The sequence below is a fragment of the Syzygium oleosum genome, unplaced genomic scaffold, assembly GCF_021117445.2.
Source record: "Syzygium oleosum isolate NSW1041296 unplaced genomic scaffold, Sole_v2.1 Sole_v2.01, whole genome shotgun sequence".
Classification (NCBI taxonomy): domain Eukaryota; kingdom Viridiplantae; phylum Streptophyta; class Magnoliopsida; order Myrtales; family Myrtaceae; genus Syzygium; species Syzygium oleosum.
Window position 1 is genome coordinate 7,390,607 of NW_026607485.1, and position 24,263 is coordinate 7,414,869.

The 24,263-nt window shown below is 39.8% G+C and overlaps 2 protein-coding genes across 4 annotated transcripts; both read left to right on the top strand.

Annotated features, from left to right (window-relative positions):
* The first annotated feature begins 572 nt into the window (after window positions 1-572).
* Window positions 573-13,251, top strand: LOC115663831 (chloride channel protein CLC-d). Of its 2 annotated transcripts, none has more exons than XM_030585799.2 (24): window positions 573-858; window positions 906-1,124; window positions 1,263-1,335; window positions 1,949-2,170; window positions 2,265-2,311; window positions 2,402-2,500; window positions 3,481-3,555; window positions 4,123-4,211; window positions 4,336-4,476; window positions 4,564-4,634; window positions 4,710-4,789; window positions 4,890-5,039; window positions 6,071-6,130; window positions 6,319-6,393; window positions 6,619-6,770; window positions 9,120-9,255; window positions 9,334-9,465; window positions 10,466-10,543; window positions 10,633-10,688; window positions 10,772-10,849; window positions 10,941-11,097; window positions 11,185-11,289; window positions 11,376-11,422; window positions 12,701-13,251. In XM_030585799.2, exons 2-24 carry the CDS (start codon window positions 948-950, stop codon window positions 12,792-12,794), a joined length of 2,394 nt encoding a protein of 797 aa, XP_030441659.1. In that variant the 5' UTR covers window positions 573-858; window positions 906-947; the 3' UTR covers window positions 12,795-13,251. The 2 variants fall into 2 exon arrangements, with proteins under 2 accessions (XP_030441659.1, XP_030441661.1); XM_030585801.2 differs by having other exon boundaries at window positions 574-858; window positions 11,376-11,417.
* A 733-nt stretch (window positions 13,252-13,984) lies between these two features.
* LOC115685044 (sugar transport protein 8) lies at window positions 13,985-24,046 on the top strand. Of its 2 annotated transcripts, XM_056311889.1 has the most exons (4): window positions 13,985-14,086; window positions 21,663-21,809; window positions 21,997-22,943; window positions 23,091-24,046. In XM_056311889.1, exons 2-4 carry the CDS (start codon window positions 21,677-21,679, stop codon window positions 23,538-23,540), a joined length of 1,530 nt encoding a protein of 509 aa, XP_056167864.1. In that variant the 5' UTR covers window positions 13,985-14,086; window positions 21,663-21,676; the 3' UTR covers window positions 23,541-24,046. The 2 variants fall into 2 exon arrangements, with proteins under 2 accessions (XP_056167864.1, XP_030465894.1); XM_030610034.2 differs by lacking the exon at window positions 13,985-14,086 and having other exon boundaries at window positions 21,267-21,809.
* The last annotated feature ends 217 nt before the right edge of the window (window positions 24,047-24,263 follow it).

The window sequence follows — 24,263 nt, forward strand, 5'->3', positions numbered from 1 at the left end:
CGAATAAGAAAAATGAGCTACGAGGATTGTCTATAGCATGCAATGGATCACAGCTAATAGAGGGTAACGATTCGAATCTTGTGTCGGCACTAACACGCACAAAGCAGGAAGCGAGAATCGAGATTAAGTAAAGCCATATGAACTTTTCCTTCTAAATTAATCTCATAATTTAGATACGAACTAACTCACAATCTAAATTTACTCCTATAAAGCTATTGTCGGCATAACACCAACGAGATAATACACGAGTTTGGTGCAATAGACTCAACGCGCCTAAATTGAAATAGAGCGATCGGTTTATGTGTACAATGTATGGCCGAGCTGTACCAGAATTAGTGCTTATTTCCGGGTTTAGGGTAAATTGTATCCCGCGCGAAGATATTTTATCTCTCTTTACATCAAAATTTCGCGCGATCCTATATATATATATATATATGTGTGTGTTGGAATATTTTCCAAAAATAAAATTAATATTTTCAAGACAAATAAAGAAAAAGAAATGTCAAAGCTTTCATATTCTTTGGTGGAGGAGCATGGCGTCATTGGGGAATGAAAGTTGAAGAAGAAGTTCGGGTGCGCGTCCCACCTTGGTCGTCGCCAAAAGCAGCTGTAATGGAATTCCGATTCGCAGTCAACTACTACTAGTGGCCGTAGCCTACAGCTCCGGGTCAAAAGACAAAAACCTCAGACGCTCTCACGCGAGCGAGAGAGAAGAAGGGAAGGGTCGCCCCGCGAGTCTTCGCCGTGCTTTCGCGCTGTGGTTCGGTCGAGCTCCGTCGTCCGATCCCGGGGCCGCCGCCGCCGTGCCTGGCACGATCCTGCTCCCCCGCCGCCGCCTCGCGCTCGTGATCCGTGCCGGGGGTCGGTGCCTTCGTGGGGGGGGGGGGGGGGATTCTGTAGGGTTCGGGGTCGGGGATTTGGAAGGGCTCTGGGTCCGGCCGCCGATCATGCTGTCGAACCACCTGCAGAACGGCATGGAGACGGCCAGGCTGGTCTGGTCCCGGCTCCCGAACGCGGAGGAGGGCGAGTTCGACGCGGTCGGCATCTCGAAGAAGAGCGACGGGGGCAGCGTCGAGAGTCTGGACTACGAAGTCATCGAGAATGATGCCTACCGAGAAGAGCAGGTGAGTTTTTCTTTTTATTTTTTTAATATTTTTCTCGTTCGTCGTGTTTCGGGAAGGATCTTTCTGGTCGAGGCGGATTGCGGTGTTGTGGATCGGCGATGCGAGTCTGAGCTTTGGGTTTTTGCGGGTTGATGGCAGGCGCAGAGAGGGAAGGTGTATTTTGTGTACCAAGTGGCGGTGAAGTGGTTCTTTGCTTTGCTCATTGGAATTGGTAAGCTATGATCTGTGCACTTTGCGACTCTTGTTGGTAGGCCGGAGATTAGGGCTGCTTTTTCCATTTAATTTGTGTTTGAACTGGACCTAATTCGTAGGCCAACTGGAAAAAACGTCTGTGCACTATGCTCTTCGGTGGTAGGTTTAGTGCCTCTTGAATCGCTCGTGTGTGTAAATTAGACCGATGATGTGGGCGACCGGATTAATTGCAGAGTTAAGTTTCTCTCCAGAGAAAATTTTTAGAAAGTGCTCAATCAGACCATCATAACTCTTTCCTTTTCCTTTTCGGAATGAAGGGGCAGATGGAATTTGAATGAAACTCCTTGCTGTTTATTGTTGCATTTTCAATTTGCCAATGAGTAGAAGAAAATGAACTACTTGTAGAAGTTTTTTGGGTGCCTCCGCAACGGATAGTTGTAGCTGTTGTTTCATTGGTTTGAACAGAAACTACCAGCAATTTCTGTTTTATAGTTACTGTGTACATGTAGTTGATGTTGTCCTATCTGAAAGCTTCTGAGTTTTTATGGGTATGCTCTATGTGGCGTTCTGTATTTTTTGGATGTATATTTTGTGAAAATATTTTGGTTCCTTATTTGATTGTTTGCTTTCAGGTACTGGATTAGCTGCTGTTTTCATCAATATATCCGTCGAGAACTTTGCTGGATGGAAGTTCCATTTGACATTTCAAATAATTCAGAAATCTTATTTTGCTGGTTTTGTAATATATGTATTATTCAACTTGGCTCTAGTGCTGTCTTCTGTATATATAGTTACACATTTTGCACCAGCAGCTGCTGGTTCTGGCATTCCTGAAATTAAGGGTTATCTAAATGGTACGCTTGAGTGGCATTCTGTATCTTTGTTGTTCCACAATGTTTTGGCATCATTTGTCCAAGAATACTCATCGTTTTGAACTCAAATATTCAGGAGTTGATATTCATGGCATTCTTTTCTTCAGAACTTTGATTGGAAAGGTAAATCACCTGTCAATTGTTTGCTGTTTAATTATGTTAATAACTTTCTCTAATGGATTGCGATGGTTACTTAATCTCTAATTTCCACAGATATTCGGGAGCATTGGCTCTGTTGGGGGTGGGCTGGCTCTTGGAAAGGAGGGTCCTCTTGTTCATACGGGTGCTTGTATTGCTTCATTGCTCGGACAAGTTAGTGCACATACCACATCCAATACTTTCTTAATATGCACCTTATTGTTTGTTCAAAGGGTGCTGCTTAATTTTTACTTTTTCCTTCATTTTGTGATCTTTTACGATCTGAGGGTTGGGCCAGATCGTCACTTTATGCTTTCATATACTTGTATTGGGAATAGTTTTTGTATCTTCATATGATTAAAGGCTATGGTCCTTGACTGCATGTTTCATTGACAGCTTCTTTAGATGCTTTGTTCTTCAATGAGCATGTTTAGCAATTTAAAGAGCTTGAATTAGCCAAATTCTGTATCAGTGTCTGACCAATTTATGTACCTCCTATTTTGGTCTCGTGTAGTTGTACATATTTCTACTTTTGACATTAATTAAACCAGAGTTTATATGTGAGATCCCCCCCCAAAAAAAAAACAGTGTTTATGTACTAGGCTGTAAGCGAGAAAATCGAAGAAGTTGATAGAGAGAGAGAGAGAGAGAGAGAGAGAGAGAGAGAGAGATAATTATTTTATGGCTGCTGGTCTACTAATACACGTTGTGCTGCTTTATGCATCCGCACCTGCATGAACCACGTGGTAGATAACTGATCGTTTCCTGAAAGTAGTTGGAGGAACTAGCTGTTCTGTTAATGTAGTGATATGGTTGTCTTGTTTTGTACAAATAAGAATAGAATTGGTGGCCTGGAATCTGTGAGTGATTACTAGTTGTTTTTTGTCTTGTGCTCCAAATAAACCTCGGCTGGTGTTTCGCTAAAGAGGTGGTTCTTGTGCAAACCGTGTTAATCATCCGAAGCAGAGGCTGATCTGTTGGATGGTGTTTCTCATATATTTTTCATATCGTCCTTTCTGTTTACCATGATGCTCCTTTATTTGCAACCTTACATTTCATCCAGTAATCACAAAGGATCAAGTGATCAAGCATGGTTGTGTCTTTGCCGAAAGTCATGAACACGGTTGTTTTCTTTGATGTGATTCCGAGTTCAGGGGGGATCCACAAAATATCATGTGAGTTCGAGATGGCTTCAAGTTTTCAAGAGTGATCGGGATCGCCGTGATCTTGTAAGTTACTAAAGCCTCTTAGATTGATGAATGAGGCACCTCTTCGGCGGCATTTAGTTTTTTCCCTTCCTTCTATTGGCACGTGGACTCATTTATTCATCTCACCCATGGCTTGTGGAGCTTTTTCATGATTTATAAAAATTAAATTTTGAAGGGAAGCTACATACACTCACAAGAAGTTCAGTTGCCCCAAACACTATTTTATACCAGAAACACATTAAATGATGCCCCAAACACTATTTTGAAACTTTTGACTGCTCCATCCCCTATTCCTTTTTCTGGTTTAGTTTGGATGTTTGTACCGCATAGTCCATACTAAAGATGAGGGCCTTCTTTTATCAGTTTAATCATGGTGAATGCCTGGTCTGATTGGGAGTGTTGGCATCCACCACTTACTACCGTCTATATGCAGACCAAAACTTTCCTTTTTCTTGTGTTAATACTTTCCTTTGCTTATCAAAATACAAAAGAGCATGTCAATGCTCAAATGTTCAAGCTGTTCTAGTAGCAATGCTATGCCATTGAAATACTATGTCTTATTGTCAAATTTTTCAATACTTTGTCAAGGTAACCTGTGGATGTGCTGCTGGAGTTGCTGCTGCCTTCAGAGCTCCAGTTGGTGGTGTTCTATTTGCGTTGGAAGAAGTTACGTCGTGGTATATGACCCGCCTGCTTTTACTTGGTTAAGCTGTATTTCCTCGATAGGATTACATGCATGGATTTGTTGACCTATCAAGGACAAAATATCATTTGAGAGTTATCCTCTTTATGTTTGCTAAGGTGGAGGAGTCAACTCATGTGGCGTGTTTTCTTCACTTCCGCAATTGTTGCCGTCGTTGTACGAACTGCAATGGGTTGGTGTAAAAGCGGAAAGTGTGGACATTTTGGCGCGGGTGGATTCATAATATGGGACATATCAGAGTCGGTTCTTGTTGGTTAATCTGGTGAAGTTTAAGAATTGTTTTCGGGTTTTCTAGCTAATGGACTTTTGATGATGTTTCATTGCAGTGGTCAAGAGGATTACTCATTTCAGGAGTTACTGCCAATGGCTGTCATCGGAGTTATTGGGGGTCTCCTTGGTTGGTGTTTTTTTAGTTGGATCTCATGTTACTGCTTTCTTTTCACCCTCTGATCTGGCTGTATATTTTCTTTAGGGGCGTTATTTAACCAGCTTACTCTATATATAACTCACTGGCGTCGAAATTATCTGCACAAGAAAGGAAATCGTGTCAAGGTAAACATTCAATGTGAGACGATGTGCATGTGTTTACTTGCCCAGGACCTTTTTCCTCTTATATTCATTTTACGGCATCTCATAAAAATTTTTGGAACAGATAATTGAAGCATGCCTCATATCTCTGCTAACATCAGTGATATCCTTCGGTCTACCATTACTGCGAAAATGCACTCCATGTCCTGAAACAGATCCCACTTCTGGAATAGAATGTCCACATTCTCCAGGAATGTATGGAAATTATGTGAAGGTACAATTGTTTTTGCTATCACTACCATTATATGGGATACATTAGTGGAAGGGGAGTGAATCACTAAAATCATTACTACTACTATGGATATAAAGGTTTCATTGTTGTAGTTCATTTTCATTGTTAGTATTTGGGACAAATTTGATTTTCTTTTTTTTTGGTCAGATGACAAATTCGATTCACTAGTTATCTTTTTGGCCCCATTTTCTGGAAAAATGTGAAAGCCAATCTATTGAATTATAATATTTTCTATATCTAGATTCTCGTATTGAGCCAGTAAATTTTACAATAGTACTTAACCATAATGTGGCAGTTAATGGGGTGTACTCTCTTTCGCCGCTACGAGTTAGCTTTAAGTAGTTAATTCACAGATGTAAGGTCAGGAACTCTTTGAGCACTGTGGTGGTTGTCTTTGTGATAATTCGTCTGTTCATTAGTTAATTGTTTATATCTAGACAGTTTTTTTGACCTGTTTGATTAAATCGATGATTTGCATGAGGAAAGACATTTGGTAAGGTTCCATTCAGTCTCAGCATGAGTTTCCAGGGTCCCCTCCTCCTGTCAACTGTTCCCTACTGGCCTCACTCTCCACTATTTTCATCTATCTCTATCCCCAGACAGGGTGATTTCCTCTTATAACGAGTTACTATCTGTACTGTAGCTTCGTCAAATCACTATGCATGTAAATAACTTCCTTTCAATATAAGTTATGATGCTGAACTTTTTAACTTAGTAAAACACAACATAAAATATGTTGAAGGTAGATTCATCTGTGTTACAGCGTGTTCAATTACGTCTCAGTTATTGGGCGAGATTTATTATTAAATCATATTTTTGAGATCTGTAGCCTAAGCTATCCTGCCTTAATCAAGTAGGAAAGCTTGCCTGATTTCACCTTTAATGAACTATTTACTGAATGTGATAACACTTCTTCTCATAGATGGTGTTTCTACCCTTGCATGGAATATACTCTCTGTATACTTCTAGTTTTGGTTTTGCTAAATCTTGAGGTTATCTGATTTGATTTGCAGTTTTACTGTGGAAGAGACAATGAGTACAATGATCTTGCTACTATTTTCTTTAATACTCAGGTAATCTAAATTAATTGATGCCTGTATGTTCTTTTGCAGAATTATGTATCCTCCAGCCATTATTTTTTGCACATTTGGTAAAATTATCTTTGTTGGCAAAGTAATAGATACCTGTGAATAGATATGCTGCTGATGGAAGCTCTTGTTTTAACTGATTCCAATCAACAAAATCGACTTTATTGTTACAGGATGATGCCATCAGGAACTTGTTTAGTGCAAAGACAATTCATGAGTACAGTGCTCAAAGTTTGTTGACCTTTCTGGTAAAGCATTTTGCTTCACATCTATCAATATCTCTCTTCCAACTCCAAGAAGGTGCTAAACCTTTGGATGGAATATTTTGAAGCTGCTTTTTTGATAGAATTTGGAAATAAACATGCTGTCATAACTAACGCACTGCTAAATCCATGTCTTTGTTTCTGTTTTGTGCATATTTTGGTATAATACTTGAAAAGTAACTCGTGTCTCTCACATCCTACCACCTTCAGGTTATGTTTTATGCTTTAGCAGTGATCACATTTGGTTCTGCTGTTCCTGCTGGTCAGTTTGTTCCTGGAATAATGATAGGATCGACATACGGACGCCTGGTTGGCATGTTTGTTGTCAACTTTTACCAGAAGCTTAACATTGAGGAGGGAACGTAAGCCTCTTCACTTGTATAGTTGTACTTCTCATTTCATTTGAGGACTATCAGTTCCACATGCATAATGCCATCATTGTTTCGGGGGTGCCGTCAATGAACAAATTTACCGCAGCCATTGTTGAATGAAACTTTGAGCTCGAAGTAATTAATGATCTCTGAGGCGTGTTTAGACCAAGCCTGCATACTAATGGATTTAATGCTAGTGGTGACTGCTGTTTTCTTCAAATTACAAGTGTCACTTCTGTTGTTTAATCAATGTTTTGTAAATCGGAGCGGAATGGCCGGGCTGGTTCAACCGGTTGCACTGGCTACCAGCTTAAGTTGTGGAAGGGGTATGAGCCTTAAACCATCTGTGTCCAAAACCGGAGTGAAACCCGCTTGACCCGGTTAAACTGAAAAAACCACCGGGCAGTTGAACCGTATTAAGAACTGGGTTGAACTGGCTCTGCCTAGAAAAGCATGCATTTCTTTGTCTCCTATGTGAAAAAACCATGTGAGAATCACTCATCCAGTCATGTTCACCTTCTAATCTTGTGCACATTGCAATCAATCGACAGTATAAATACGCAAAAATGACAGAAATGGTCAATGTACTTTGGCCCAATATGCAATATGGTCCCTAAACTTTTAATTTGTTCAATGTGATCCATGAATTTTGGCCCAATGGGCAATGTGATCCCAAAACTTTCAATTTGGTCAATGTGGTCTCTGAACTTTTGGTACATGTTTAACTTAGTCCGGCCAAAGTTGAGGGACCATATTGAACAAATTAAAAGTTCAGGGACCACATTACATATTGGGCCGAAGTCCATGTACCATTTGTGTCATTTTCCCTATAATTAAAGATGGAACCAGTGCAAAGAAAAAGCTTTGAGAACACTTGAACCTTGGATGGAGCATGCTTTCAGTGAAAAATATGCACACAATAGACCACTAAGCTGCATCCGAATACTGTTTTATCAGCTTACACATATTTTACACCAATAAAATAACGAAGCGGTCAAATTGGTTACACAATGATCTGGTGACTCGACTGGTTCACTCACCCATATGGTTTTCAAAAACTGTTTAAGAGCCTGTTTGATATTGTTGTAGCTTTTTATGTTGTGGTGGTGCTGGCTTGTGCTGTGGCTGAACTGTTAAGGGCGTTTGGCAACATGTTTTGCATCACACTTATATAAAATAAGTTAATAAGTGGTAAGTTATGTTTTCATCTACTTTTTAACCTTGTAAAAGCACACAACTGCAGCTCCAAAAGCACCTTCCCTTGCTTTTCAAAAGATCTAGCAAAATAGCCACAGCTGCTGTAGATTTTTGAACCCAAAAAAAGGCCAAAGCTGCTGCTAGATTTACAAAATGCTCACTGGGGGAGTTTTCGGTTTTGAAAAGCAGCAGCACCCCCTTTACATCTGGGCCAAACACATCTAAATGACACACAGATTTGTTGAACATCTTGTTTGTTTTACATGTCATTCATCTCGTTCTTGCTCAATCATTCATCACTTGGTTCAATTACATTCCACTTCTTGCCAAACTCGAGAGATAACATACCGACCCAGACCCTGATATGCATTTATTTGCTACACCTTCGAGTGAATTTGATATTAGAGCAACAGTTCAGGGAATTATCCTGTTTGAGGAATGTACTTTAGTGACATATTTGCTGAATGAAAGCAATGGTTTGACTTCACAGATATAGGAAATTTGTGAGATGATGCTGGGAAATAGAGTTTGCATTTTCATATAGGCTATCCATCTTACAACTGATCTTTCAGTTTGCTCCTCCTTTAGCAGTGAAATATGTGTCAGGATTCAATCTAGTATGATGCTGCCCACAATATTTCATGTGATTCAAGTTGAATGCCATTAATGGTTAAAGAAGTGACAATTTTTGAAGATGCACCCCTACTTTGGAGAGACACCATCTTATTCCAACTTGCTGTGTTTTTATTCCATTAAAATGGGGGGCCCTCTTCTATCTTTTCGGTATCTGTTGGCTGCTTGTGGACTTCTCTGCAAAGATGTGCTCTCAGACCACTCCTCCCTTTCCCCTTCCTTTAGGCTATTTTACGTCCGTCCACTACCAAGTGCGGGGATAGGATGCACAAGCCTCCAAATGAGGGGCCCAACCTCAACCTTTCCCTTCTGATTGAGTGCACATGCCATAAAAGGCACAATCCGCTGGACTCCCTCCATTTTTAATTTGACTTTCATTTCCTCATGTCTTTCTAATCATACCTTATCTTGTTTTATTATTAGAAAGCCATTTGCTGTCCTTATACATAGATCAAATTGGTAGATTGTTGTTTTCATTGATTGTAATGTAATTACTCTTTGTTTCTGTAGGTATGCATTATTGGGTGCTGCTTCCTTCCTTGGAGGTTCAATGAGGATGACTGTGTCGCTTTGTGTAATTATGGTTGAAATAACAAACAATTTGAAACTTTTGCCCCTTATCATGCTTGTTCTTCTTATATCAAAGGTATGCTTTCATCAACGTCATACTGTAAAGGCTTGCGTTTGCGTCTTTGCAAGGGTACTAAAGTCCGTTCTGCTGCAGGCTGTTGGTGATGCTTTTAATGAAGGTCTCTATGAAGAACAGGCTCGGTTGAGGGGCATTCCATTGCTAGAATCAAGACCTAAATACCAGATGCGCAAAATGACAGCAAAAGAGGTTTGTGGAACTCGAAAGGTAAACATCCTTACTGTGATCATGGGCATCTGGTTCCAACACATATGGGCACACAATTGTAGTTCCAATAGGATATTAGAAAAAGTCTAATTCATAATTACTCTAATGTCAGGAATGTGCACACGTGCACCCTGCTCGTATTTGAAATTTGTTACTGGCCCACTTGAGCTTTTCATTCTGGTTTATATTCTCAAGAGTGTAAATCTTTGTCATTGCTGTTTGGTTCAAGAAATTGAAAATTATCATACCTACCATCAACTGCCCATTCCCTAGCTGGCTTCCCCTCCAATTTTCCTAAGGAAGAATTCTATCTTAAACTGGCATTTTGGTTGTTGTTGATATGAGATAATACTGTCATTCGTTGTACTGTACAATAGGTTTTGTAGTATTTTCCAACTTAAATTAATGTCTCATTGCTTTGTATTGTTTTTGCAAGTAAATGAAAAGAAGGAATCTTATGATATGGAAGTTTTATTTTGATTCTTATATCTTGTAAGCAACAAAAGTTTTAAGAAAACACCACCCGCCTGGGTGGCGCTGCTGGAGCGCGCACTCTTCCTCTTGCAAAAGGTTGAGTGTTCAAATCCCGGGTGCCGTAGGGTGACTTAACCGGTGCACGTGTGTGGTGGCTAGCACGTGTCGCCCCCAGGGTTTACCTCCCGGCTGTCGGCCGTGCGGGGGTTCCCCGGGTCATCAAAAAAAAAAAAAAAAGTTTTAAGAAAACTATGGCATTCCATCAACTGTTAAAGCTTGTGTGAGGTTATCAGATGTTGATTTTGCCTTTCTTGTCAGCAATATATCAGCATGAATTAGAAACTAGTTTTACTGCCTCTGGCCTTTGATAATGATTTGTGGTTATTATCATGGCTCAGTTATCAAAATTGCTCTAAGAACAAGAACTTGAGCTACATGGTGCATGCAATATTCTTAGCTTTGTATTTGTATATTTTATTATTTTTCAACACTCAACATCGTTTCCTTTTTTTCCCTGTCGCTGAAGGTGATTTCCTTGCCACGTGTTGTCAAGGTGTCTGATCTAGCATCTATCTTGCGGAGCAACAAACACAATGGTTTTCCTGTATGCAAGTGCTTTTTCCTTGCTTATGCTGCTTCATTCCATTTAGTTCTTGATAGTTCTCCCTGATGTTTTAACTTAATTTATCTCAGGTAATAGATCATACAAGAAATGGAGAAACACTGGTCATAGGGTTAATGCTGCGCAGGTAGTGTGCTATTGAGTCTGTACCTTCTGTTCCTTTATAAGAAGAAGAGTGCTGGTTAATCGGAATTAAAATTCTTGGTACAGTCATTTATTGGTGCTTCTGCGGTCTAAAGTAGATTTCCAGCACAGTCCTTTGCCCTGCGAGAGATCTGGGATTATTAGGTAAGCCAAAAACTGATGAATGTTCTTCTCTTTAGTGCTCCAGTTTTATGAAAATTTTGAATGACGCTTTTTTTTTATTTGTGAATTTCAGGCACAATTTCAATGAGTTTGTCAAACCTGCTACCAGTAGAGGTTTGTCAATTGATGATATACATTTAAGCTCTGATGACTTGGAAATGTATATAGATCTAGCACCATTTTTGAATCCCTCTCCTTACGTGGTACCTGAAGACATGTCTCTGACGAAGGTGAAGTTACTATTCCATTTCGGAGATAACGATCCTTAGGTATTGGGCCTATGAGTTGATAAATGTTGCTTCTTGCTGACACTGTAGGTTTACAACCTTTTCCGCCAGCTGGGTTTAAGACATCTATTTGTGGTACCTCGTGCGTCTCGTGTTATTGGTCTGATTACAAGAAAGGATTTGCTGATTGAAGAGGTAATGTAGTTTATAGCCACTAAATGGTTTGAAGTGGGCAAGTTTTGCTTGGCACCTCAACAGATGAACATGTATTTGTGTTGCAGGAAAATGAGGATTTGGATACGGTGGAGCTTCAATCGACCAGTGTAAGGTCTCTATGTTTCTTTACTCATTTAACATGGATGTATGTATATTTGTGTGTTAAACTGAGAAAGATAAATAAGGCTTTACGGCTTTAGCCAGTTGTCTCCTTAAGTTGTGCGCTGGAATGAGCTCCAGAATCGCATGAAAAGGAAAAAGGATAGAGAGAGACAAGAAAAGGACACCAAGTTCTTTTGAGATTTTTCGCTCAATAGAGGCTTGTGACATCTTCACTTTCTTATGAATGGTTTTGTTGGGACTTCTTCTTCTGCTTGGCTTTTATGAAAACAACTGCAAGTTAATTTACTTTATTGAAAACTATATGATCTTGATGCTATTACATTGGCACTTGCAATTAGGACACAGGGAACAAAGATGTATACTCAAGACTATGTTACCCACATAACTCACACTTTTTCAAGATTCTTAAGCTTTTCAGTCTGTCTTTGTTTATGGAAAGATGAGTTGAGAACAATACTTTTTTCAAGCGTCGCCTTACTTGCATTCTTAAGTCAATATGGGAAATTCAATTTTTTTCAATGAATGTCATTTTTCTGAAGGTACTTGGATCCACTGTTGCCTATTTACCTCTGTGATACTATCAGTTAACAGTTTCATAGGCTATGATGACCCAACTGTACGATCCATGGTACTGTCATGATCAGAAGACCGTAGCATCGATCAACTGGGTGATCAAAACTCACTTTTTCCCCCCATAGAAAGTATCCATATGTATCATCACTATGTACAGCAATAAGTGCCAGATTTTTCACTAAACAGTACTCCTGCGTTGTAAAGGTGGGGCGCTGGATCAAATGCGAGACCAGCTACACTAATAATGGCTCCATACTAGGAAATTTTTGGAGAAAATCTGTTTCAGATGGAAAAATGTTATTGACAGTTTCTTGCATGTTAGAGCAAAATCATTCCTGGAAAAACCTCGAGCTAAACAGTTTTGTTCTAAGCAAATGGGGCCTCCCCTCAAGATTTGGATTATGTTATTCATTGTCTCTGTATTAATTGCATCATAATACTCTGATTTTCTGTTGTAAGAAAAGTATCTTTTTGGTTTGGGTTTTGTTATACTGGAGGCTGGAGGTTATTTAGCAGTTATTGTCTTCGAGTAGTCTTAGCGCAATGGACTGCCATTGTTGTACATCATGTCAAGCGTGTCTTCGCTACAAGTGCTTCAAAAAGTTAATTTCTTCATCTCCCCTCTATATTCCTAGCTCAGAAAATTCTGGGTTTATCCTAACAATCGATTGCTTTGTTTTGGATGTCTCTGCAGAGGTCGACGCCGTGATAGAAGAGTCAATGGGACTGCAGATATGGACGATCCACTTCTAAATGATCTCCTGGTCCAAAATCATACATCAAGCTAACAGGAGTGATGCATCTCCACTGAAGCAAAATTCTTTCTGCTTCTGGCCTCGAAAAGTAATTAGTATAACCTGCATCTTCATGACATTAAAGGTCAGCGGCTCCAATTTTGGCTCGTTGGTTATTGGCTTTATACTGTGGCGGATCATCGGCTCCGTCTTCTTTAAACTTTTGGCTAGATGCTTCCACCTGTGAAATCTGATTCCACTTTGGTCAGATAGCTGTTCTCTCCTAACGTATCATGAGCTAGATTATAAGAGTTCAATCCAAAGAAAGGGAGGAAAAGGAAATGTCATCTGGTAAATGAAGGGATAAAGTTGTGCTGCCCGACAGAAATAGGGTTATTCATATATTTTTTGTAACTGAAAATAAAAGAAGAAGAGATTAGAGACCTGTATGGACGCCAACCCGTGTTTGGCATCATTCGCAACGATTCTAGATTTTTATCGGCGTGCGAAATTCGTAGAGTAAAGATTTTATTTTTGCATTCAAAAGAGATTACTGATCTTGTGAGATGTTTGGAGATTGCACTATGTTTAATCCATAGTAGTTCCGAATGATTCATGATATCATGTTGCAAAACCGGCCAGATTGCTGCACTTGTTCTCTTTGTCAAAATTGATCAAGAGAAGGTGGATGCGTCATGGCAAAAGATCGTTAATGTTCACAAGATGTTCGTCGTGTTTAGAGGCGACCATTCAAATCTTACTCTCGCCTTGATGCATAATCGCATTTCAGAACAAAGCTATGAGTTTATACAATGCTAAAATGATGTCAAGAGAAATACAATGCTAATATGGCGTTTCGGTGCAGAAAAGAAGTTATTTTTTTTTCTTGTTGGTAAATTTCGAAAACCTATACTTTTCGTAAAAAAAGGTTGTATTGTCTGATAACTTGTAAGTTACCAACTCTCATATCAAATTATCGTTGGGCTACACCGCTTTATTTCAGCTAAGTTACCAATTAGTAGGGTATTGAAGTTGTTGGTACCTAAACTTTGGTTAACGTCTAATGTAGTTTCTGAATTTTTTTTTTTTGGCTCCATATGGTCCGTCGACTTTTGTAGTCCCGTCATGAAGTGTATTTTTCTGGTGTGAATTATCCCGTCAGCGGTTATTCGTTCAAAATAAGGATGTGGACTGCAGCGTTGCTTTCCAGCTTGACAAATATTTCTTCGTTCCCTTTCTCTCTTTTGGGCAAAAATCAGTGAGAGAGAGATGACATAGAAGTTACGTGTAGGCCACGTGGACTCGGTATGCCACATGCAACGTCAAGTCAACATAATTTTAATAAGGTTAGCTTACGTTGTTAATATTTTCAATCGAATGATACTACATTTGGTGTGTTTTTTTATAATTCAAGGACTAAATTGAATAAACATTTCAAGGATCAACTTGAAAATTGAAAAAAAGTCCAGGACCATTCACGTCATTGTCCCTGATTGTAAACTTTTGTAACTTACCAATTGGCGCTATTTAATGATATTTCAATTTATATCGAATTTTATTTGAATAAGTTATCAATTTTTTTAATTAAGTTACCAACCAGCTTTAACTCATAAATTCTTATTTGAGTCATTGGCCAATGTTCATTTGACTGTTTCGAACCTTCCAGCTTTTATAACGACTTACCGATTCTTATTTGCGTAGCTTACCAATTATTTTAAAGTTACCAACTCTTACTTCTAAACCAACCTTATTTTAGTTACTTGTTGACTTTTTCTCGATTAAGTAACCGACTAATTTTAAGTTACCAACTCTTATTTTAATTCATTACCAAATGTAAATTACAAGATTTTCCATCTCAGCTAGAAAGAGCGAGAAACAACTACTCATTTATTTGATTGTTTTTCATAGCTAACCGATTAAAGTTAGGACCTTATATATCAAATTACTAACCTTTATTTGAGTTACTTACAGACTATTTCCCCATAAAGTAATAAACTAATTCTAATTTATCAACTTCTAATTGGGTTATTTAATAATATTTATTTGGTCATTTTAACATCACCATTTTTGTGAGAACTTATCAACTTTGATTTTCGTGGATTATTGATGATTTACACTACCAACTCTCATATCAAATTACCAACCTTATTTGAGTTATCTAACGATATTTTCCCGATTAAATTACTCCACAGTTTTAGGTTATTAGCTCTTATTGAATCACTTACCAACATTAATCTTGTCGTTTTAAAATGAATAGCTTTTGTAAAAGTTTGCATACCCGATTGACATTTTCAAATTACGAACTCTTATTGAAATTACCGCCCTCATTTAAGTTGGTAGTTGCTTACCAACTTTTCGATTGAGTTACTAAGGGTCCGTTTGGCAACTTGCCAAATAGTAAAAATTTATGTTGTTTTGTTCCCAGAATCAGTTTGGGAACATTAATCCGTTTGTTAAATTTTTTGTGCCCAGGCACAATTTTGCAAAAAATTATTTCCAGAATCAGTTTTGGAACAAAATCAAGAAGCAAAAAAAAGTAGTTTCTTGATTCTAGAACAATTTTTCCAGAACTGATTCTTCTTGGTTTTCTTCTTTTTTTTGGTTTGTTATTTTTCTTTGGCCTGCCACCCGCCACCCGCCGGCCGCCGATGACCGGCGACGGCGTCGCGGCCCTCACCGGTGGCCGGCTAGGGCGGCTCGCAGCTGCGACGGTGAGGCCTCGCCCAGCCAAGGCGAGGCCGGCAACGAGGGCTGCGACGCCCTCGCCGACCCTGGCCTATGGCCAGTTGCCGGCGCCAACGACCGGCCATGGCCAAGGAAAGAAAGAAAGAAAAAATATAAAAATATAAAAAAATTTAAAATATTATTAATAAAATGAAATTTTATGTAGTTACCAAACGCATTTATGTTCTTTTTCTATTCTAAGAATAGAAATTTTGGACAGTTACCAAACGCCTTCAAATACTTAGGAAATTGTTTCCGGACACAAAATAAAAAAGAATCATTTTTTAGCAGAATCTATTCCCGAGCACAGAATGGTTGCCATGCACAGCCTAACTAGATTTAACTTATCAATTCTTATTTAATGCACATATAATTGTCTATTTTGTTGTTCCGAAATTATTAACTTTTGTAACTAAAGAAAATAGAGAATTAAGTTGATGAAGCGTTACCTTTCATTGATATGTTTTACAGTACAAATAGAGATATCATCACCTATAATTATGGTAGAAGTTAAAGATAAAAGATACAATTTGGTTTACAAGGAAATTGAATAAAAGACAAATCAGAAAAAATTTCTAAATGGTCAACTCGTGGATATTCTCCTTGATATATTATCTTCGTGCTGATTTGTGGAAGTGCACTGCAAACATTCTGATTTTTTGCTTTTTGATTTGTTGCTTCAATACTTCCCTTCAAACCGGTCAATGGGAAGGACCAGGGACCGAGTTTGATTCTTAAACTAACAAACATATCGCAAGTCAATGGCTTGGCAAAAATATCAGCAATTTATGAGGAAGACGGAAACGATAGAACCAAGAGCAACCTTTTCTCGAACAAAATGATAATCGATCTCAATGTGCTTTATGCGAGCATGAAAAACTGGATTAGTTGTGAGATGTAATACTGACATATTGTCTGAGAAAAGTAATAAAGGTTGATGTTGGTAGATCCCAATGTCACACAGTATGTATGAAATCCAAGTGAGTTCAGTAGTTGCGGAAGCAAGAGCTCGATATTTAGCTTTAGCCGTGGAGCAGGCCACAATAAGTTGTTTCTTGGCACACCATGAAATACAATTTGAGCCAAGAAAAGTACAATAACTAGTGGTAGAACATCTGGTGAGTTTGCACCCTGCCCAGCCTGTATCGGCAAAGCCAAATAATTGGAGAGAACTACGAGACAAAATACGAAGCCCAAGGTATAAAGTACCGTGAACATATCGCAGAATACGTTTTACCATCTGATAGTGAGCAACAGTTGGGGCATGCATATGTTGGCAAACTATGTTGACCGCAAGCGAGAGATCTGGACGAGTGAGAGTAAGGTACCGAAGAGTGCCTACAATATTTCGAAAATGGGATGGATCAACATAGGGCTTATCACCATGTTTGAGTGGTGGTTGCTTGGTAGCTATTGGAGTAGCAATAGGCTTACATTGCGCCATTGATGCTCGATTCAAAAGGTCCAAGGCATATTTATGTTGTGAGAGTAAGAGTCCATCAGTGGAGCGATTGACTTCAATGCCCAAGAAATAATGAAGAACGCCAAGGTCTTTCATGGAAAACACTTTACCAAGTTCCTGCACAAGATGGTTTAGTAATTTCGGAGAATCACCGGTGAGGACTATATCATCCGCATAGAGCAATAGAATAATAATATGATCATGATGACGAAAAACAAATAGTGATGGATCAGCTGTGCTACAGAAGAATCCATATTCGAAAAGAAAATCACTGAATTTTTTGAACCATTTCCTAGGAGCTTGTTTGAGGCCATATAGTGCACGCCGAAGTAAGCAAACATGGTCAGGATGAAATGAATCGCGGAAACCCAGTGGTTGATCCATATAGACAGGAGCATCAAGATCGCCGTGTAGGAAGGCGTTCTTGACATCTAATTGGCGAATTTCCCAATTCTGAACAGTAGCAACAGATAAGACAATGTGAATTATGGCTTGTTTGACCACCGGACTAAAAGTTTCTAGGAAGTCAACACCCTCCTCTTGATGAAAGCCTTTTGCAACAAGTCGGGCTTTCAATCGGTCAAGTGAACCATCGGCATGTAGCTTTATCTTGTACACCCATTTACATCCAACCACATTCATCGACAGATGACGAAGAACTAGTTCCCATGTTTTGTTGATTGCAAGAGCATCCAACTCCTCAAGCATAGCAGCTTTCCAACCAGGGTGCTTTAAAGTTGAATGAACAGTGCGTGGTTCGGGAAGGATGGATGATACTGCTATATTGACATACCTGGTGTTTGGCTTCGAGATCCCAGCTTTTGAACGTGTAACCATGGGATGTATTGAGGATGTGGAAGCTTCGGAATGAGACTGAAGTAAAGATGCACTCTTTGCTGGTTGTGCCACATGGTTAGAGATAGTAGCAGATAAAGCATTTGAGTCCGGTTCTATCTCGGCAAACAGACGTGCACATTCGCTTGCAGTATCAAGATCTGCTGGTGAACAACCATTTTGACAAACTTATGGACTAGGTTTGGGCATAGTCAAATGATCACCAGAAGCTTTGGTTTGTGATGAGGCTAAAATTGAATTGCATCGCAACAACTCCCCCTTAGTCATAGCAGTCGCTTGAGAAGAAGAGGCAAAAGGAAAATAATGCTCATAAAAAACAATATGTCGAGATACATAAACACGACCAGTAGATTGATGAAGACAACGATATACTTTGAGCTTTTCACTGTATTTAAAAAATACACACGGCAAAGAGTGCTTGTCAAATTTGTTCATCGTGTAGTTGCGTAAATATGGATAATAACGAGAGCCAAACACTCGGAGTAATAAGTAATCAGGGTCCTTCTTGAATAAGACTAAGTATGGACTTTGATGGCCTAAAGCAGTTGAAGGAAGCCGATTTATCAAATAATTCGTCGTTGTAAATGCTTCCACCCAATAGTTGAGTGGCATAGATGCCTCAAATAATATAGCAAGTTTGACTTCAACAATGTGTTGATGTTTCCTCTCAGCAACACCGTTTTGTTCTGGCGTACCTGGACATGAGAGTTGTTGTTGTATGCCGCATTTACGAAGATGTGTGAGAAAATTATTGCTTGTGAATTCACCTCCTCCATCAGATTGAAAAACTTTAATTTTCTTATCAAACTGATTTTCAACTAATTTCTGAAAAGATATGAAACTCTCATAGAAATCTGAGTTTTGCTTCAACGGATATAACCAATAGTATCGGGAGAAATCATCAATAAATACCACATAATATCAAAATTTTTGCATAGAATGATTTGGGCTCGATCCCCAAAGATCACAATGTATTTTCTCCAATGGATGGGAACATCGAGAATCATATAAAGAAAATGGCAATCTTGAACTTTTACTAATCTGACAACTTGTACATAAAGTGCTAGTGGATTTATTTATTGAAATCAAATTATCATACCGCAAAAGCTGTAAAATACGACTATTTGGATGGCCTAATCTGCGATGCCACGTAAGTTCATCAACAACATTGTTTCTCTGAGAAAAGAATGCCATGGAATGCGGATCCTTATTGGTATATAATCCTTGATGATTAGTTCTCGTCAGCAATACCCGGTGTGTCCTGGAGTCCTTGATAGAAAAACCAAAGGCATCAAACTCAAAATAGTAAGGATAATCTCTTGTCAATTGAGAGACGGATAATAGATTTTTCTTAATTTGTGGAACGACCAAAACATTATTAAGAGAAAACTGACCGGTCCTATTGCCAAATTGACTAGTCCCAACATGAGTAATCGGCAGTGATGCACCATTCCCAACTATCACATTATCATAGCCATGGTAAGGAACTGCGTTCACAAGATTACCTGGATTATTAGTCATATGAGTATTAGCACCGGTGTCCGGATGCCATTCTTCATCTTGTGAGTTTGAGATATGAAGTGCAGCCAGGCCACGGGGTATTAATACTCTGAAAACTGTTATCGAAACGATACCAACAATTCAATGCATCATGTCCCTTCTTCTTACAAATCTAACAGATGAGAGATGGCACTCCTAAGTTTGAATTTGACGACGTACCAACGGTTTTGGTTTGTTGAGTAGTATAGTAATTTCTAGAAAATCACCGACCATTTTGGTTTGTCTGAGAAAAGTCACGACCCCTAGAATTAATGTAGCCACCATTATGTCGCTGCGAGATAAACGCCATTAAATTGTTTGGGAGCATGGTTGAAGTGCGCTTGTTTCGTAACTCATAAATTTGTAGTTGTGCAACCACTTCAGCATGAGATAGAAGAGGAGGCCTGAACATAGTCGTTTTGAACGACTCATAGCTATCATCAAGTCCTTCAAGCAATCTGAAGACTTTATTAGCATCCGACATAGATTTACCAATGGAATGCAATTGATCGCAAATAGATTTAAAGTCACGAAGATAAACAGATAAAGGCTTATTTTCTTTCCTAATGTGTTGAAGTTGTCCAAGGAGATCAAGTTCTCGAGTCACTGAGCTTTGCTTGAAATGATCGGTGAGAGCCTTCCACACTTCTGCTGCTGTTTGAAGTCCAATAGCATGTCCAAGACCCTCTTCTGAGAGTGTGCCCAAGATCCAAGACTTTACGAGGTGGTCACTATGCACCGATGATGTATATTCTGGATTACTGACTTCGGTTGAATTCTCCGATGTCCGAGTCTGCGGTGGTGCAACTATCTCTCCATTAAGAAAACCAAGTAGGTCCTAACTTTCAATCAGAGACAATATCTGTGTCTCCCAAAGCAAAAAGTTGTTTTCATTGAGCTTCAACGTAACAAAATTTGCCACATTGATGTTCGAAGGAAATGGAAATCTCGGGTTTGACATGATTGTATCAATTTTTTTTTAAACAAGAAAAGAGCAGTGTGCCCCTCCGTGGCTCTGATACCATAAAGAAAATAGAGAATTGAGTCGATGAAGCATTACCTTTCATTGATATGTTTTACAGTATAAATAGAGATATCATCACCTATCATTATGATAGAAGTTAAAGATAAAAGATACAATTTGATTTACAAGGAAATTGAATAAAAAACAAATAAGAAAAGATTCCTAAATGATCAACTCGTGGATATTCTCCTTGATATATTATCTTTGTGCTGATTTGTGGAAGATTCTGCACTACAAACATTCTGATTTTTTGCTTTTTGATTTGTTGCTTCAATAATAACAACTTACCAATCTTGGTTTCATAGATTATTAACGCTTTAAACTCACCAACTCTTATGTAAAATTATCAGCCTTATTCAAGTTGCTTACTAACTTTTTTCCCGATTTAGGTTATTGACCATTTTTGGGTCATCCACCTATTCGTGCACATCTGAAATTACCAGCTTTTGCAACAAACTTACAACTTTGATTTCCACGGCTTATTGACATTTTGAACTTGTCAACTTGTATATCAAATTACCCTATCATAATTTGAGTCTCAGCATTATACCCATTGGCTATCCGATCGTTTTGAAGTTATCAACTTTTCAAACGAACTTACCAACTTTTATCTACTAATCAGCTCTGTCATGGCAACATGCAATGTCCATCCCTGGACCTAAACCTATTGGAAAACAATCACCACCACCGTTATTTCATCTTAATTGCAAGTCAAATTCGAATTAAACATAAACAAAAAAAAAACTTTTGGTTTATGTTTTAATTCAAGTTTTCAAGAACTCTTCCCCCTAATTTCTGTTTATATATTCAAGGGTTAAAGTCAAGTATGCACTTAATTAGACAATGAACTCTTTTCATCTCCTTGGAAAACTCCAACGACGCACTTCGGTGTCAATTCCGATTTAGACTGGTCAAAGACAATACCACCTTCCATTCCCATCTACGATTATTGTCTCTTTTTGGCATTAAGTCACTCCTGGGTCAAACTAACCTGCAAAATCTGTTCTATTTGACGAGGACGAATCATCAGAAGCCCGACACTTAAGGGATGATTATCTCATCCAATTTTAGATAAGAGCAAAAACCACGTCATTATCATATCGCGATTAGTTGTCATCTAATCTTCATTTAGCCTTTCCTTGCCTTCTTGGCGTGTTATAAATACCCCCATACAATGCACCTAAAGATTCGTATTCGGACAAGATCTAAAGCTCTTCGATCTTTTACCCTCCGCTTCTTCACTCTGGTCGTCTTTCTTCTGTCCGAATACGTTTTGATATAAAGCTTCTCTCCTTTGTCTGTCTTTTTCCACCCGGAGAGAGCTAGCGAAAGATGCCGGCTGTTGTCGTGAGCCACGGCGGCCAAATGCCCGAGCATGACGGGAAGATAACTTTCTACGTCATTGTGTGCGTGATCATCGCGGCCTTTGGAGGGATGTTGTTCGGATACGACATCGGAATTTCGGGTAGGGGAAACTTATTCTATTTAAAAGAGAAATTGATCGGATCACATTTTTGCCTCTGGTATGGGTTAGTTTATATTGCATTTTGACTTGTGAATGGCTAGTTTATACTTCCAAGTACAGAATGCATCAGTCATTGTAAAATGACTCGCTTTTCGCAATGCTTATGTGGATTTTCATTGAATTTCAGGTGGAGTGACTGCCATGGATGACTTCTTGATGAAATTCTTCATGAACGTGTACGAGAAAAAGAAGCGTGCCCACGAGGACAACTACTGTAAATACGACAACGAGTACCTCCAGTTGTTCACATCTTCGCTGTACATAGCTGCTCTCCTAGCCAGCTTTGCAGCCTCAAGGGTGTGCTCCAAATTCGGCCGAAGGACGACATTGCAGATTGGATCCTTCTTCTTCATCGTGGGGGTTGCACTCCAAGCCGGCGGTGTCAACCTTGTGATGGTCGTCTTCGGCAGAATCATCCTCGGTTGTGGTGTCGGGTTCGGTAATCAGTCGGTGCCTCTGTTTCTATCTGAATTAGCTCCTGCCAGAATCAGAGGAGCTCTCAACATTTGCTTCCAACTCTTCATTACAATCGGAATCCTCATCGCCGGCATCATCAACTACTTCACATCCAACATTCACCCTCACGGGTGGCGGATCTCTCTCGGCTTGGCTGGCGTCCCGGCCGTGATTCTCCTCGTGGGCTCATTCGCCATCTGCGAGACCCCAACCAGCCTCATTGAGCGCAAACAGGTCGACCAAGGGAAGGCCACCCTGAAGAGGATCCGCGGCACCGATGACGTCACTGCCGAGTTCAATTCGATTGTTGCTGCCTGTGAGGCCGCAAGGCGAGTGAAGCACCCGTTCCGCAAGCTCATGAAACCATCGAGCAGGCCCCCTCTTGTCATAGCCATGTTGCTGCAGGTGTTCCAGCAGTTCACCGGGATCAACGCCATCATGTTCTACGCGCCGGTCCTGTTCCAGACAGTCGGGTTCGGGAACAATGCCGCGCTGCTCTCGACGGTCATCACCGGGCTCGTGAACGTTTTCAGCACGTTAGTGTCGATCTACACGGTGGACAGGGCTGGCCGGAGGGTGTTGCTCCTTGAGGCTTGTGTCCAGATGTTCATCACTCAGGTAATTCACGTTGTCTTCGCATGTTTCTTCAATCACGATTGACGGAAAATCACATCAAACTTGCGTAATTCTGTTCGATTAGAAGGAGAGAGGTTGATCTAATGCGTTGATACTTTCTAATCCATAAAATTTTCTTTCTTGTTGTAGACTGTGATAGGAGTGCTCTTGCTTCTACACCTGCAACCAACGGGGTCTCTCAACCATGCCGAGGCGATAATCGTGGTGGTGCTGGTGTGCGTGTTTGTGATGGGATTCGCATGGTCATGGGGTCCGCTCGGATGGCTGATTCCGAGCGAGACCTTCCCTCTGGAGACGAGGACGTCTGGTTTCGCCTGCGCAGTGAGCTCCAACATGCTCTTCACCTTCATTATCGCGCAGGCCTTCCTCTCGATGCTGTGCCACATGAGGGCCGGCATCTTCTTCTTCTTTGCTGCGTGGATCCTGCTCATGGGGCTCTTTACATTGTTCTTCTTGCCCGAGACAAAGGGCGTGCCTGTGGACTCGATGGTCGAGAGAGTGTGGAAGCAGCATTGGTTCTGGAAGCGGTACATGATCGATGACGATGAGAACGATGATGACGACGTCGTCAAAGGATAAAGGATGGTCGTGGTGGCTCGTCTCAACATATACCGATGCCGGGTAGCTAATGTACTTTTCATTTGTTTCGCGGAAAATGTAAATAAATATGAGCAGTGAAAAGAATAATAGAGAAAAAGATCATGAATTTTGGATCTTTAGCCATGTGATGTAATGCCTTGGGCACGAAATGTTTCATCAACTAGTCAATCAACTAGTCAATATGATTCGACGAGATGTGTGTTTAAGTAACGGAATCTAGTGAATTGAAAGGATCTTCTGATCAATATTTCCCAGTAGTTGCTTCTCTGAAACCTAATCTTCTGCAGTAACTGTTGTTGGATCAAAATTTCCTTGGAATTCCTAGAACAAGATAGACAGGACAACGATACTCAACTGAAATTTACTGCTTTAAGTCATCATCAACTCTCTTCATGTTAGGGAACATGTTCTGCCAATTCAACAGAGAAGTTCGTTTGGATCTAAGATTGACAGGACATGTCCTTAAAGTGCACGACAAAACTAATCAAAAGAGGAGACGTGCAACACAAAGGAAAGTAATCAGAATAAAACATAATTATACAGTGGATTTGTGTACAAGATGAGCTTACCATACTTCTTCTCTCCACGAAGCGGAATCACATTCCACACTATGTAACCTGGAAGTTTCCTGCCGATATTCATTTTATGACTGCTCAAGCTCAATGTATATCCCAGAACACAAGGTGACTCTGAAGCAAGAAC

Bases quoted from the DNA above. Each gene is read 5' to 3' on its own strand.
- LOC115663831 (XM_030585799.2), top strand. From the start codon at position 948: ATGCTGTCGAACCACCTGCAGAACGGCATGGAGACGGCCAGGCTGGTC. The intron at 10,689-10,771 runs GTAGTGTGCTAT...TTCTTGGTACAG, and splicing joins ATAGGGTTAATGCTGCGCAG to TCATTTATTGGTGCTTCTGC. The intron at 11,423-12,700 runs GTCTCTATGTTT...ATGTCTCTGCAG, and splicing joins CTTCAATCGACCAGTGTAAG to AGGTCGACGCCGTGATAGAA.
- LOC115685044 (XM_056311889.1), top strand. From the start codon at position 21,677: ATGCCGGCTGTTGTCGTGAGCCACGGCGGCCAAATGCCCGAGCATGAC. The intron at 21,810-21,996 runs GTAGGGGAAACT...ATTGAATTTCAG, and splicing joins ATACGACATCGGAATTTCGG to GTGGAGTGACTGCCATGGAT. The intron at 22,944-23,090 runs GTAATTCACGTT...TTCTTGTTGTAG, and splicing joins TCCAGATGTTCATCACTCAG to ACTGTGATAGGAGTGCTCTT.